This window comes from Polyodon spathula, chromosome 14, assembly GCF_017654505.1.
Source record: "Polyodon spathula isolate WHYD16114869_AA chromosome 14, ASM1765450v1, whole genome shotgun sequence".
NCBI classification, from domain to species: domain Eukaryota; kingdom Metazoa; phylum Chordata; class Actinopteri; order Acipenseriformes; family Polyodontidae; genus Polyodon; species Polyodon spathula.
Window position 1 is genome coordinate 32,111,875 of NC_054547.1, and position 13,358 is coordinate 32,125,232.

The window sequence follows — 13,358 nt, forward strand, 5'->3', positions numbered from 1 at the left end:
TCACAGTCTTCCTCAAATTTGGCAATATGAATCTGATTTAAAAGCCAATGTTTTATTAAAAAAAAAAAGGCTATTTCTGTTCCAAACTTGGTAAATGTTTGGTTTTAAACAGATTTCCTGTGACTGTAATAAATTATGAATGAATGTTTGATACTTTTAAGAGAAACAATATTTCTTCTAGTGAACATGAATAAAAATATCTGAACCAACTGGGACAAAGACAATGAAAAGTAATGTTTTTCTTGTAAACCAAAAAAATGAAATCCTGTTTTTTTTTTTTTTTTTTTTTTTTTTAAAAAACAGTGAAGTACATAAAAGAGCTCAGGGAAGGAGACGACTTGGCAAAAAAAACTTTAAGAAGCGCTGGCTCCGTTTGACCAACAGAGAGCTCTCCTATCACAAGCAACCAGGTATGTCTTGGGATTTAGGGATTCTGGATGCCATGTATGAAACTTGCTTTTCACTTACTGTAAAACCATAAATATTTGCAAGCCTTTTATTATGTGTTTTTCGTTTATGGGGGGGAACCCAAACTATTTTGGTATGAATATCAAATTCCACTAACAATACGTACTTTGTATATTGCAACAGGTCGCCAAAATTTCTCGAGCAAAATAGGTTTTATGGGTGTGATTCACCAAATATTTTAGTCGCAAATTTTTTATGGATTTACGGTATTTGAATGTCCCAAGCAATAGCAAGGCAGAGTAATTATTATTTTTAGATTGATGGATTTGAACTCAGTAATGCTGCTGATGTTCATAACAAACTGCTTGACATAAATTTCTTGGAAATGCAATCCCACAAGTAAATGGTGCATTTCATTTTAATTATATCAGGTATTCCTTCTGTGAACTTGTTTCATTACAGTAATGTAAATTAATCATTTAATAGTTAAAGAAACAGCAAAAACGGTATAGGTATGCATTATTAATCATGTTTAATAATAACTAGAGCCACAGGGGGGCGCCTGTAGACACACATGCCTGTACATAATGCATACACACTTACAGTTGAGTATATATAGCGAGCTGTTTATATATAGGGACCCCTAGAGAGCTGTTCATCTGTGAAATTTAGTTTAGACATTCCATACACAAGTGACCAGTTTATTCCGAATGGGCTTGGTTGGTCTACTCTTGAAAACTCCTTGTTAATTGTGGTAAAATTTGACAACTGTGTCTCAATGTCAGGGTGTATGGAGGCTGTTTATCTGTCAGTCCGACTGTCTTTCTGTTTTGCATGTATTTTAGAGAAATGTTTGTCCAAATGTGACAAAACTTGTTAAAGACCTTCTTTAGCTCAGGTTATTGATTATGTCATAAACTGCCAGAGTTTTAATGGAGATTAGACAATGGATCGGAGATATTCATTAACTTGATTATAATCTCTGGTAAATGACCTTGGATGTTATCTTTCTAACTATCTCACTGTTCCAAATCAATCTGCCTGAAAATATGTAAACGCTGTATTTGCGTATTTTACCTTTTTTCTACTTTATGAAAGAAAATCTCAGTTCTTGTACACTAGTGAAGACTAAGTTTGCTCCTCGCTGTCCTATGCGTTCAACCTACCTATTTAAATGTAGTGTAGCAAATAAAGTTTCAAAAAAATAAAATAATCGAGAATAGTGTTTGCTGTCAGCAACAGTACAGTAACCACAATAGCAACTAGTCTCCAGCTTGAATGACGATTTGAGGAAATCAAACAACAGCTTTATTTCAGCATATCACAGTGACAGCACAGGACGGTGCTCTCTTCTCTAACAAAGCCGGGAAGAAGGCTTTGAATAAACTTTGTTCAGTAACTTGTTCATAAACAGCACAATCAGTATTAACACACAGACAACTATCTATTTTTAATTACTATTTTAATTATTTTTCTTTTGCTAGTGCATTTTAGGATTTAACACTAACTTAAATAGTGAAACTTAAACAAATGCACAAACCTGCACTGAACATGTTTTTTTCAAACAGTTCACAAACCATGTTCGCTTTTCTATACCAGGTACCTGAATTGAAGAACAGCTCCATGTAAGTAGAAGATATTTTTTAGGAATGAGGTATTATTTAGGCTATTGGAAATACCCACAACATGACATAATCCACCGCTGGGGTAATGAAGCCTGAGTGAAGGCTTCCAGATCACAGGCGGAATTCTGAGCAAACCGCATTACTTCTGGAATAGTGACGAAAAAGTTTGTTCATTAGCAACAAAAACTAGTGCTGCATAAAATCATGAAAAAAACAAACTTTAAATTTTATTTTATTTTTTATTGATTTTGATTTATTTTTTTATTATTTTTTTTAACATATCCATTTACTAATAGCAACCTTGCCTTCTGTTCGGGGCATTTAACGACACGAGAGAGGCATTACCAGACGGTATAGCCCTTTTCAAGGGTTCTGTTGCTTAATTCTCTGTATGTCACACTTCTATTTCACATGTGCGTATTGTGGCTGTAGGTCATGCTGATCTGCTTTTTCATGTTGCTCTAAGTTTGTGTTTACATGTGTGGTGGAGGAGGAGTGTCACTGACATGCATGTTTCATTTATTTACTCATTCGCACCATCAAACACATGACCACAGCACATGCTGTATAATCATTACTGGACCAAACTATACAGCCTCACAACATAAGGCATAAGTCATGGCAGGAACACGTCTGTGATTTTCAAACCAATTTATCACTTCTACGCTAATGTTTTATGTAAAGCAATATTTACTATAGTTTAATTGGAGATACTATACATATTGTATTATCAGTCTCTGTTATAATGTGTGAAAAATGAAGCTTTTAACAAGTTTGTTTTATGAGAGTTGTACTGTTGGAAACCATTTTTAGCTATTATGTATGGACAGCACGAAACTTGGTTCGCATGAGCCCCAAGAGATTATCATTCCTGTGAAGGCAATGAAAGAACACCTTTGGACATTGTTTGGGGCTGTTGCTTTCCTGGGACTCTCTCCAATTTCAGAGATAATGACATAGTGCTACACGATTGCTTCATCTACAGTATAATTCGTACTGCTTTGAAAGGGAAAATAAGACAGACGTTAAAATTACAAACCTAGAAAGAAGCTGCTGTACTGTAATTCTAAATGCTAAATTACTGTCAGATAGTGCCAGAATTATCAACATTTTCAAAGCAACTATGAATCTTACAGGATAAATAATTCTAGACTGAGCACAAGTCTGTTTGAACACATGCATATAATTTTTCAAATTGGCAGTGGCCTATCATCACCATCATTAAATCAGTAGATGTATTTGTGGCTGTTTGCAAACATGGAGTTCAGTTAATTTGCTAAATATTTAACTCCATAGAAGACAAAAAAAATGTTGTTGCCTTATACGTCATTGTTCACTTTGTAGGTCCTGCATTTTCCTATATGGCAAACAAGTACCGGATTCTGCCCCGGTTTGAACGATCACCCCACCCCAATTTTAGTTGAAAGTCAAATTTTCACCATTAATTTTCGTTTTTTAATAACCATGCACAAATTATACCTGGAGGGAAATGTTACGGCTCACGTGAGTAGAAAAAAACTGCCTGTAGTTGCACTGTGCACTGAGTGATTCACACAACTGCTTCCATCATCAATGATGAAGGTTCAGATAATGAAGCGGTTTCGGATCAGTGATAATGTCTCTGCAGTCTGATTGACTACGCTTTCAGGTTCCACTACAATCCATATTTTGGATTTTATTTTTAAATTATTTATTTTTTTAGACATGGCAAGATCTTGTTAATTTATTCTTGCTTGCAGAAACTGTGTAAAACCCTTTATTTTAGAGGACCTAGAAAGAAAAAAAAAAGCCTTTTCAAAAGATGTAATAAACCTATAATTACTGTAACATCAGTTAATTATCTGGAAGATATGCCAGAATGTAAACATTGGGTTTTGTACTTGAACAGGGTAGTTTCTATAATATTTAAAGTATAAGCACAACTAATAAAACAAGTCACAAGAATGTGAATACATTTATCAAACTCGTCAGTTTCAAGAGTTGGTCAAGAAGGGAGGCTAGGTAGTTGATGCTCTGTTTGGAAAAGATTATGAATGAATTGAAAGATGTGTGGTTATTTTAATTCAGTAAACTATATTCTGCCAAAGCCTCTTGGATATAAACAGTATGTTAGCATAAAAACCTTCACACTAGAACAAATGTCCACACCTTTAATTACTGTATAACCTTCATGTGCAGCAGAAACGTTCTGATAAAGAAATGCAAAGCCATTGTTTTCTTAAGTTTTCTGCAGTCTCTCATAACTGTACAATTGTGCCCTTAATATGACCCTTGGGGGAGGAATCTATGCATTTAGCAAAAAGTCATAGGGTAATTCAGACTCCTCACATTCTGTGCAGAGGAGGTAGCATTTCAACTGTGAACAACATTTCTGCTGTGAACTGTTAAGAGTAACCCATTTCTGAATAGGAGGACGGCAAGGCCCTTTCCATGGCCAGTCTTTGTTTTTTATTTTGACTAAATTCCTCTATTGTCTACGTTATCAGTAATTTCATTTACATTTACCTTAATCACAAGGTGGTGGCCTAAATACGCCCACATTTTTATTAGACATACGAAATCTGTAGAAAAGGTGACCTGATAAAACCAACCCACGGTTGCTGTAGTGTTAGTGTAGTGTTAAGACCTTTCATGCATATTTGATCCTCCTCTCAGCAATGCTGACCAGTCTCTTAAGCATGATTTGCACGGGACAAAAAACAGGTTTCCTCAGAGTTGATTAAAAGCAGAAGACGTTTATTAACCTCTCAGATGCGGATTAGTTTTCGTCAACGAAAGTCGGTAAATTAAAAATGAAATCAATGTGCATGATTTGTAAACCATGAAACGGGTTTAAATAACTCATTTTGTTGTACCTTAAAGAGTCGGCAATTATGTTTTGTATTTTCGCCCATCCCCAATTTGGTTATGCCTAATCCATTGTGTTTTACTGAACTGTAGACTCTCACGGCAGATCATGCCACTTTTAATATTATATTATGGTTTATTGCAAAGGCTGGTTTTGCTTTGTGGCGAATACCCTGGAAATGTTATATACTTAACACTGACCTGATCGATTCGCACAGGAGTGAAAAGACACAGGGCACCTAAGTTTAAAATTTTAGAGACGGTGTCGATGTCCTATAAATAATCAGAGGACCCCCTGAGATAAAAAGAAATAAACAGTTTGCATGGGACTAAATTCAGAAATCACATGTTCACATGGCGATTTTTATATTTATTTTACTGTGCGAATTGGGCTTTAGAAAAGTGTTTATATACTGTATTCAACCATACAGTGTTTGTTTTTCTGTGTTACTTTTTTTTCTTTTTCTAGATTGACCAATGTGTAGTCACTTTTTTTTTACCTGCTGGAAATAGTTGTCAAGATTACTTCCGTTGTGACTCCACACACTGCAAGCCATTTACGCCAGATGGGGATTCAGAAACATTTAATAGAACAGTGTTACTGTGTTACATTTTGTATTAATAAACTGGAATCTTTTGTCATTCACATAAAATGAACCACTTCTCTAGACATGCAGTACTGTAGTTCTTGTAAAACAAAGAATTGGTGCTACATTCAGTGGACAAAGAAGATAATATGCCCCTGGGTGTTGCATGTAGTCTTTGCACTTAGTTATGACATCACTGTAGAAGTTATTTTGCACACCAAGTTCTTACAGCCGATTTGAGCCAGAGGTTTTATTTAAAGCATTGCCTTTCTTGTATACCTGGATTGCTTCAGTGTTTTAGAAAAGTGTTGAGGAATTCTGACGTGTGTGTTCCTTCGAATTAAGACGAGCTTTTTTTTAACCTTTTTTTGCTTCTCAAAAAATTACAGTATAGTCCGTATTTTTCAACATACCAAGAAATATCACAGTTCAGTGCTGTTGTGTTTGCTGGGTTGCATGTTGCCTCATGCCGTGGAGTGTTGTGTCGTGCTTGATTTTGCCAGGATATATGATGCTGTAAGTGAGTGGTGCTATGTGTATGACAGAGGTGCATCTTTTATACAGTACTTAGCACAATAAGCAAGCTCCGTGGTTAATCTACAACAACACTGTTTTGTGTCAGTTGTGTACGTTACAACAGCCTAATTGAGGTTTTGTCTTTGTAAGTGATTATTTATTTAATGTTTTATCTTTCCTCAAATTGAGGGTGGTGAATTTGGGCTACGTCTTAAGTTCAAGGGCGTCTTAAATTCAAAGGAATACAGTATGAATATATGGGTCCAAAACCCAGATCTCTCAAGTTTACAGTATTATGATTTGCCTTCATCTTGAATTAAATCCTTTAGCTCTCTTTCTGGCCTATAAAGAGTGTGACAGAGATCAAATGACGTTTGGTGTTAGATCTCCCTCCCAACCTGAGAGGGTACAAGATAAAGGGAGCAGAGTACCTTGGACTAAAAGGAATGGCACTTTATTCCAGTGGGTAGGTGGAAGTCGGCCGACTAGAAAAGGGACTAAGCTACGGTACCCAAACTCAATGACCCGAACGGGAAATGGCGTAGCATCCGTGGATTGGAGAAGCGGATGCGCTCCTTAACCAAGGGGTCATGAGTGAGGGTATAAAATAGGGGCGTAGCAAAGTAATCTGCTCCTTTGTAAATGGTTGGGGTTAACCTAAAAGGCGTAAATGTATTGCTGAGAACCGTGAGTGTTTGTAAAGTGTCGGCTGTAACTGTTTGTCTTTGTACACTGTCCGTAACACAATCCATAACTGTAGTACAAGGCAGCATTAACCCAGACATCACTTTTCACACCAGCATTTCATGGAGTACTGTGATCACCACTAGCTAATTAACTAACTAATTTCACTCACTGTCTTGTGTTTGTGTTTAGTGTGGGTGTTTGTAAAAGCTGGACTTTTGGTTGCAGGTCAAACCCGGGGATTACAGTTACAAGTGATACACGCTGCTGTATCACTCAAGCATTTATTATTTACAGGTGTTTGCCTTAGGGCTCTGGACATTTGTTGTTATTATTATCAATATACACCCCTGCACCTGAAAGTAATTGTCTGTGTGTATTATACCTGCTCGGCACTGCACTCACCTGTTGCCTTGTTGCTCTAACTTCTCTCCTCACAAGTCATTTTTATATGGTTGCCAGGTTTGATTGTATTATTGTAACCCTTCCTGCTGGACCCCTGTGAAAGAGACCTGTAAGGAACAAATATAGTAAATTAAAAACTACAGAAATACCAAAGTGTTGTTTTTTTTTTTTTTTTTTTTTTTTTTTTTTCTTATAACAGGCAAAGAAGCATTGTGCATAATTCCCATCAAAAACATTCTGGCAGTGGAGAGTGTTGACGAGTGTGCATTTAATAGAAAAAATGTAAGTAAGAACCCCAGGCTCATGTTCACTGATTGTTTTTCAGTGTGAATGCAGTGCTGTTCACAGAACATTAGGATTGAGATGGTGCTTGGTTTCCTGGTTTATCTTTTGATCCACACATGTACATGTCCACATGTACTGAAGGTTTTCATTAAGCTATTTCAGAGTCCACTTTGTTGAGGGGATATTGAGCTGGTTACAATTCTGTGCCAGCCCCCTGCTGCACTTGAAAGGAAAAAGAATGCAAAATACAAACTGAACATGTTGACGTTTTTCATTTCTGCCAAAGACAGATTCGATTCGGCTTTCCCTTTCCTTCCTTGTTGTTGCCAAGTTGGCGTCATGGTGTTCACTGCGTTTATCTTTTCAACATACACTTCTTTTGGAAGCTAGGTTCCAAACTAAATTTTAAAAAAGAGAGCTCTTCATTTACATCGTAGCTGATTGGAGGATGACACCAGCTACCTGGTGGCGAGTCCCTTTGGGATGGTTATTTGTAAGTAGGCTAATATATACTAGTGCATTCGAATTTTCATCTGAAACCATACATCTGCCTGGTTAGCATTCTTCAACTGTCTATATGTCAGAAAACCTGTCTGCAAAGTCTAACCATATGCTATTCACTTTGATCTTATATGGCTGCCATATTGTGGTGATATGAATTTTTTGTTTTCCATATGATAAAGACCAAAGGCTTCAATATATTGGCTTTTTTTTTTACTGTATTCTGTAATTATCTAGATCTATGCAATAGCAATGATAGCCATGCACTTTATCACTTTCAGATGTTCCAGGTAATTTATACTGAGAAACTGCTTTACGTTCAAGCAAATAACTGTGTGGAGGCCAGCGAGTGGGTGGAGATTCTCAGCCGGGTCAGTCGCTGTAACCAGGGCAGACTGAGTTCTTACCACACCTCAGCCTATCTCTATGGAAGCTGGCTGTGCTGCAAGGCCACTTCTGAGTCGCATGCTGGCTGTAAGCCATGTACCGCGTGAGTACAGTACTCCTTCAAATCATTTTCATTTGTGTTTATACTCTACACTGATTATGAAGCTTTGACAATTTAAGTCCAGCGCAGATAAAGCATAGTGTAAAGTCTGTGCCAGATCAAGGCAGTTGAATTTGAAACGACTCATGTTAAATTCTTATTTCTGTTATATTTGCAGGACCATGCCGGCAAATATCCAGCTTGATATTGATTGTGACCGAGAAACGGAGAGGATCTATTCATTATTCACATCAAACAGTTTAAAACTACAGAAGTTGGAAGGCAAGCATGAATAATGAAAAAAAAAAGTGTTCATTATCACTATATCATTCATAGACATTTCAGATTACGTGGAAATTTTCATGTATTTGACTATTGAAACTGGTAATCGAAGGCATAGGTTTTACTGTTAATATGGGGGCCTAATTAATCATTAGCAATCATTGCCTGTTCTGAATCAAAATGTAAAGTAAATATTGACAAAAACGGTGCATTATATTTGTAGGGCGTCTGGTGCAGTGTATGTTTTTGTTATCACTGCTATTAGAAATGGTCTTGTATCATCATGTTTTTTGTGTGAGTAAGTAGTATCATCACACAAAATATCTTAAAGAATAACTTTCCCTTTGCAGAGGCCTGTGCAAGTATAGCGGTGTACCAAGGCCCTCAAAAGGAGCAAGACGATTATTCCCATTTTACAATCGAGGATTCAAGGGAAACTTTCAACACGATTAAACACATCCGCGAAGTTACGGAAAAGCTTCTAGAACATCATGAGACTTTCCAAAAGAAAAGATCAACCAGCACTAAATACGGCAGCGAGTAAGTGTGCAGGCAGAGTCACTATCTGTACCTCAATGCCTCAAAACCGAAACAATAAAAATAATCACAATTTGTCCAAAACTTGTTCTGAAATAAAACTCACCATAAAATAAAAATGTAATACACCATCTGAACCACTTCATTGATTTGTCCAGTATGTTAGACACAATGCCATAAAAAGGACAAACTCCTGCAACATCTCTCGTTCCTATTTGGGTCGAGATCGGTCTTACAAATCATGTAAAGTACAAAAGTATGTAGAGTCACCAGACTAATTCAGTGGCTTTCGTAACTATTGTCCTTTTTTTAAATTTGAAAATACATGTAGACTATGAATAATAACTTTGAATATTTCATGATGCTTTTTTTAAGCCACTAATGCTATGTGTATTACATGTGTTTACTTTAGGGACAACCCAATTGTAGGAAAGGCATCGCAACATCAATGAAGACAGCATGGAAAAGCATTTAGAGAACTGGAATTCTACAATTTGTAAATGCCACGCATTGCTTCATTGAGATACTAAACACTGGAATTGCACTGAAACTGCAGGTGCCACTCAGAAGAACACACATCCATTTCTGTTAATGCAATACAAATATCTGGAACAAGTACAATTAGTGAATTTGTGTGTGTGTGTGTGTGTGTGTGTGTGTGTGTGTGTAATTTTGTACAGAATGCCAGAGAATAACTCCATTTAAAAATAAGAATAAGCAACTTTGCAATTGCTGCTAATATAATTTATATCCGTTCATTTCTTATTATAATTTAAATGTGCCAGTAATTCTACAATTATGAAGCCGCTTTTTTATTTTACTTTTTTAATGGTAATATCTTATTAAAATGTTCAAAAAGGGAATATTATAGCTTTGAATGAACAGCATGTGTGGTGTTGAAACTCCAGTGTGTATGCATGCTTTTAGCGCACACAGTTTTGATGGAAAGTAACTAACTAATCTGCCTTATTTGTTTTTTTATTAATGTTTTCATTTGCATGTAAATTATATCCTGAAAGAAATCACATACAAGCACTTTACAAATTTGGAATATTCCAGATACAATTATTTAGATACTTTTAGTATCCATTTATTACATTTTGATCAGTTTAAATGATCAATGTTTTTAAACTATATATACATATGTACAAACATATTTGTATCCTGTTGATTTTTGTTATAACAAATTTCTAACACCAAAGAGATTTTTCACCTAATAAACTTGAAATAAAAAAATAAACATTTTGAAAAGGAAGGTAATTTCAGCTTTTTCATACAAGTCTTTTGTTTTTAAAAACCCGCCTTAGCTTGATCTCTATTGGAACCCTCGTATTAAGAAGTCATTGCTTTTTTCTAAGGCTGCCACCTTTCAAAACCTAGACGGGTGATGAGCAGTTAAAAGTTTAAAGCACATTTTAGTGGCCCAATTCCTGGTCTCCATACATTTAGCATTCCTCTGTCCAGACTGGGTACCTTATTGAACATTCCACCTGTTGTTGTACTGCAAGTAGTTTTCAGGCTTGTGACTTTTGTATACATGGACTGTTCATTTTATTTCAGATTTTGACCAATGCATATTGTTTTGGGATTTTTTTTTTTTTTTTTTTTTTTGGTTTGTTTTTAAATTGTGGCAGAAGTGTTGGTCACACAAGTATTAATTAGCATGTTACACTAATATTTTACCTTTTAAACTGGGTACACCTGAGAGCAACAGAAGCATGCAGTAGAGTCCAGTAATCTGGAATATCCTGTTGGGTTTCTAACTGGCAGCAGTATGCCTTGCCCGCAACTACAACATTGGTGATTTGTTTTTCAGTATCTTTCAGTTGTACTGCTGTAAATATTATTTGTGAAATACTGTTTTTTTTTTTGGTTTGTTTTTTCTCTCATTTATCAATATTGTGCTTAAAAGGCAAGTTTAGAATATGGTACATACATAAGACCATCTTGTTGCAGCTACATATACCATAAAGCAGTGTGGGGCAATGGTGTTTGTCTGCAGTGAAATAGTAGGAACAATCGCACAATCAGACTGCTTTTAAAAAACATAAATCAGCTGACTGAGAAACAGAAACGGCCATACTGTATCTCAAGCAATGGAAGGTAGCATTCTGGTACGCCCATGTTGTTTTTATACTTAGAAATGTTAAACCAGATACACCAAGTAAATAAGGTTTAGCTCATGATTCAGAAGTATTATAAAGACAATATCAAGTTTTTGTGTTGTGTTGTTTAAAACGGTAGATAAGAATTTCTACTCCATTTCTCTTTACTTGGCTAAGCATAGTTGCACTGCTTATTTTTTGAGGACCTTTTTGTAAAATCAGTATGAAATTTCAATGCGATCATCATGCTGACAGTTTACACCTTCAGTGTGAAACTGTGAGATTTGTAGTGCTTTTGGTACTGTTGTTGGTACACTGATTCTAACATTTTGTTAATGTGACCTTGAATGAGATTATGCAGAATAACAACTGTCTGATTCAATAGACAAGTGGCATGTTTCATACTGTATAGTTGACATTATTTAGACTGCAGAAACAACTTCTCACTGTTTCAGAAAGTCTTAGTGGTGAGCTGTGGGATTGTGAGATAACTGAAAAGAATAAATTGTAACTTGCAACATATTGCAACGTGGTTTCTTGTTATGTCATTTACCACAAAGATGCTAAAAAGTGTGTGGAGTCCACACAGTACATTGAACTAATTGGTTTCAGGTAAGAGTATAAAAAAACAAAATTTCTGACAAAAACCACAAACTTTTGTGCCATGTTTTCAAATGTATTGGATGTGTAACAAGATCAGTTTTCTCAGACTACCAGTGTACATGATGAATGGTTTAGAGAAAACTGGTTCTGTAGGAACTGCAATGCTAGAAAATATAGGTTTCCAGAACAAATCTCTTGTGTTCTGTTTAGAAAAAGTTCAATGAACAATGATTTTACTATTCTGTACTTTCAAATGTGATCGGTACAAGTCCTTTTAAACATTTCAATAATTATGCAAATTAACCTACATATTGTTTGGATTAATGTACAGTGAATCATGTCTTAATGTAGTTGATTTTTATAACTACATATTTTGTCTGTATTTTTTTTTTGTTATTTAAAATGTGTTTTAAATAAACTAAAATTAAATACTGCCTTTTATGTCTGCAATTCAGAAATAATTAATAATAAAATATTTCCAACAGAATGCATTTCTCTCAATTCTCTTTTAGTTGCATTTAGATGCTTTTAAACAAATGACTGGTTATAATGATTAAATGTTAATAAAAGAAACAAAGTTCAAGTTATCTCTGTCCCATCAAAACCAATCGATGTTTCAGGGATGAGGAACTGCGATCCAAATTAATGAAAACATCAGGGCTGGGAATTACATCTTTAGTACAAAGTCTCTGGAATCTCTGTCCAAAAAAGTCAAAGTGTTTACTTCCTGAATTCTAAATTGCTGAGGGTAGATAATTTAATGTTGAGCTGGATATTGTGATAAACTGCATGACTGGATTGCATAAATCCAATAGCAGGATGGTGTGAGCCCTGTTTTACTGAATGGAATATGCCACCCTCACTCTGCACAAGTCTGTTTGTTTTTCCTGTGAATTTAATGCTCAAGAAAGACAATAGCACTAGCTGCACTCGGGCCCTGACCTGATCTGGAAAAACTCTGCAATTCAGTCTTGATCCTTTTTTCTGAATTGTCTGATGCCTTTGTGATGTGGGGTAATGTTCATTGAGACAGATAACTTCTCCTTGACTGGTCTCCAGGCATATTTTGGATGATTTCAACATTCATTGCTTTTGTACATTATACCATTTGAATAAAGATTACGCCATAATATCCAAATAAGTGATATTTGAACAAGTTGCAACTCCTACCCAGTTGCTGTCTTTTGTTGTAGTCCACATGGTTGCTGTAGTGACAGAATATTGATGATGTTTGTTCAGATTGGTAATACTGTAGATAAACTGCAAACTCCATAAACAGGGCCTTGTTCAACTACATCTATGATTGCAAATGTTCCTGAACGTTGGTGTTCTTTTGTTGGCCTTAGCGAACACATTTGTCAAAAGCTTGCATAGTCCAGAGCCCTTAAATATATGTTGACCTGATAGACAGCAATGGAGCATTCTGATTGGCTAGTAATGTGTTTTAATAGTGTGTACATGCCCTTCCCACTTCCCAGTGAGACTA

General features: G+C 35.7%; 1 protein-coding gene across 1 annotated transcript in view; it reads left to right on the plus strand.

Moving 5' to 3' along the window:
* LOC121327227 (ras GTPase-activating protein 2-like) overlaps positions 1 to 12,299 on the plus strand; it is a 39,349-nt gene extending 27,050 nt beyond the window's left edge. The window contains exons 19-24 of the mRNA XM_041271113.1: positions 304 to 410; positions 7,272 to 7,354; positions 8,140 to 8,348; positions 8,524 to 8,627; positions 8,978 to 9,167; positions 9,577 to 12,299. Coding sequence (XP_041127047.1) covers positions 304 to 410; positions 7,272 to 7,354; positions 8,140 to 8,348; positions 8,524 to 8,627; positions 8,978 to 9,167; positions 9,577 to 9,616 — 733 coding nt within the window. The 3' untranslated portion in view covers positions 9,617 to 12,299. The remainder of the gene's footprint in view (positions 1 to 303; positions 411 to 7,271; positions 7,355 to 8,139; positions 8,349 to 8,523; positions 8,628 to 8,977; positions 9,168 to 9,576) is intronic.
* Positions 12,300 to 13,358: the final 1,059 nt, after the last annotated feature.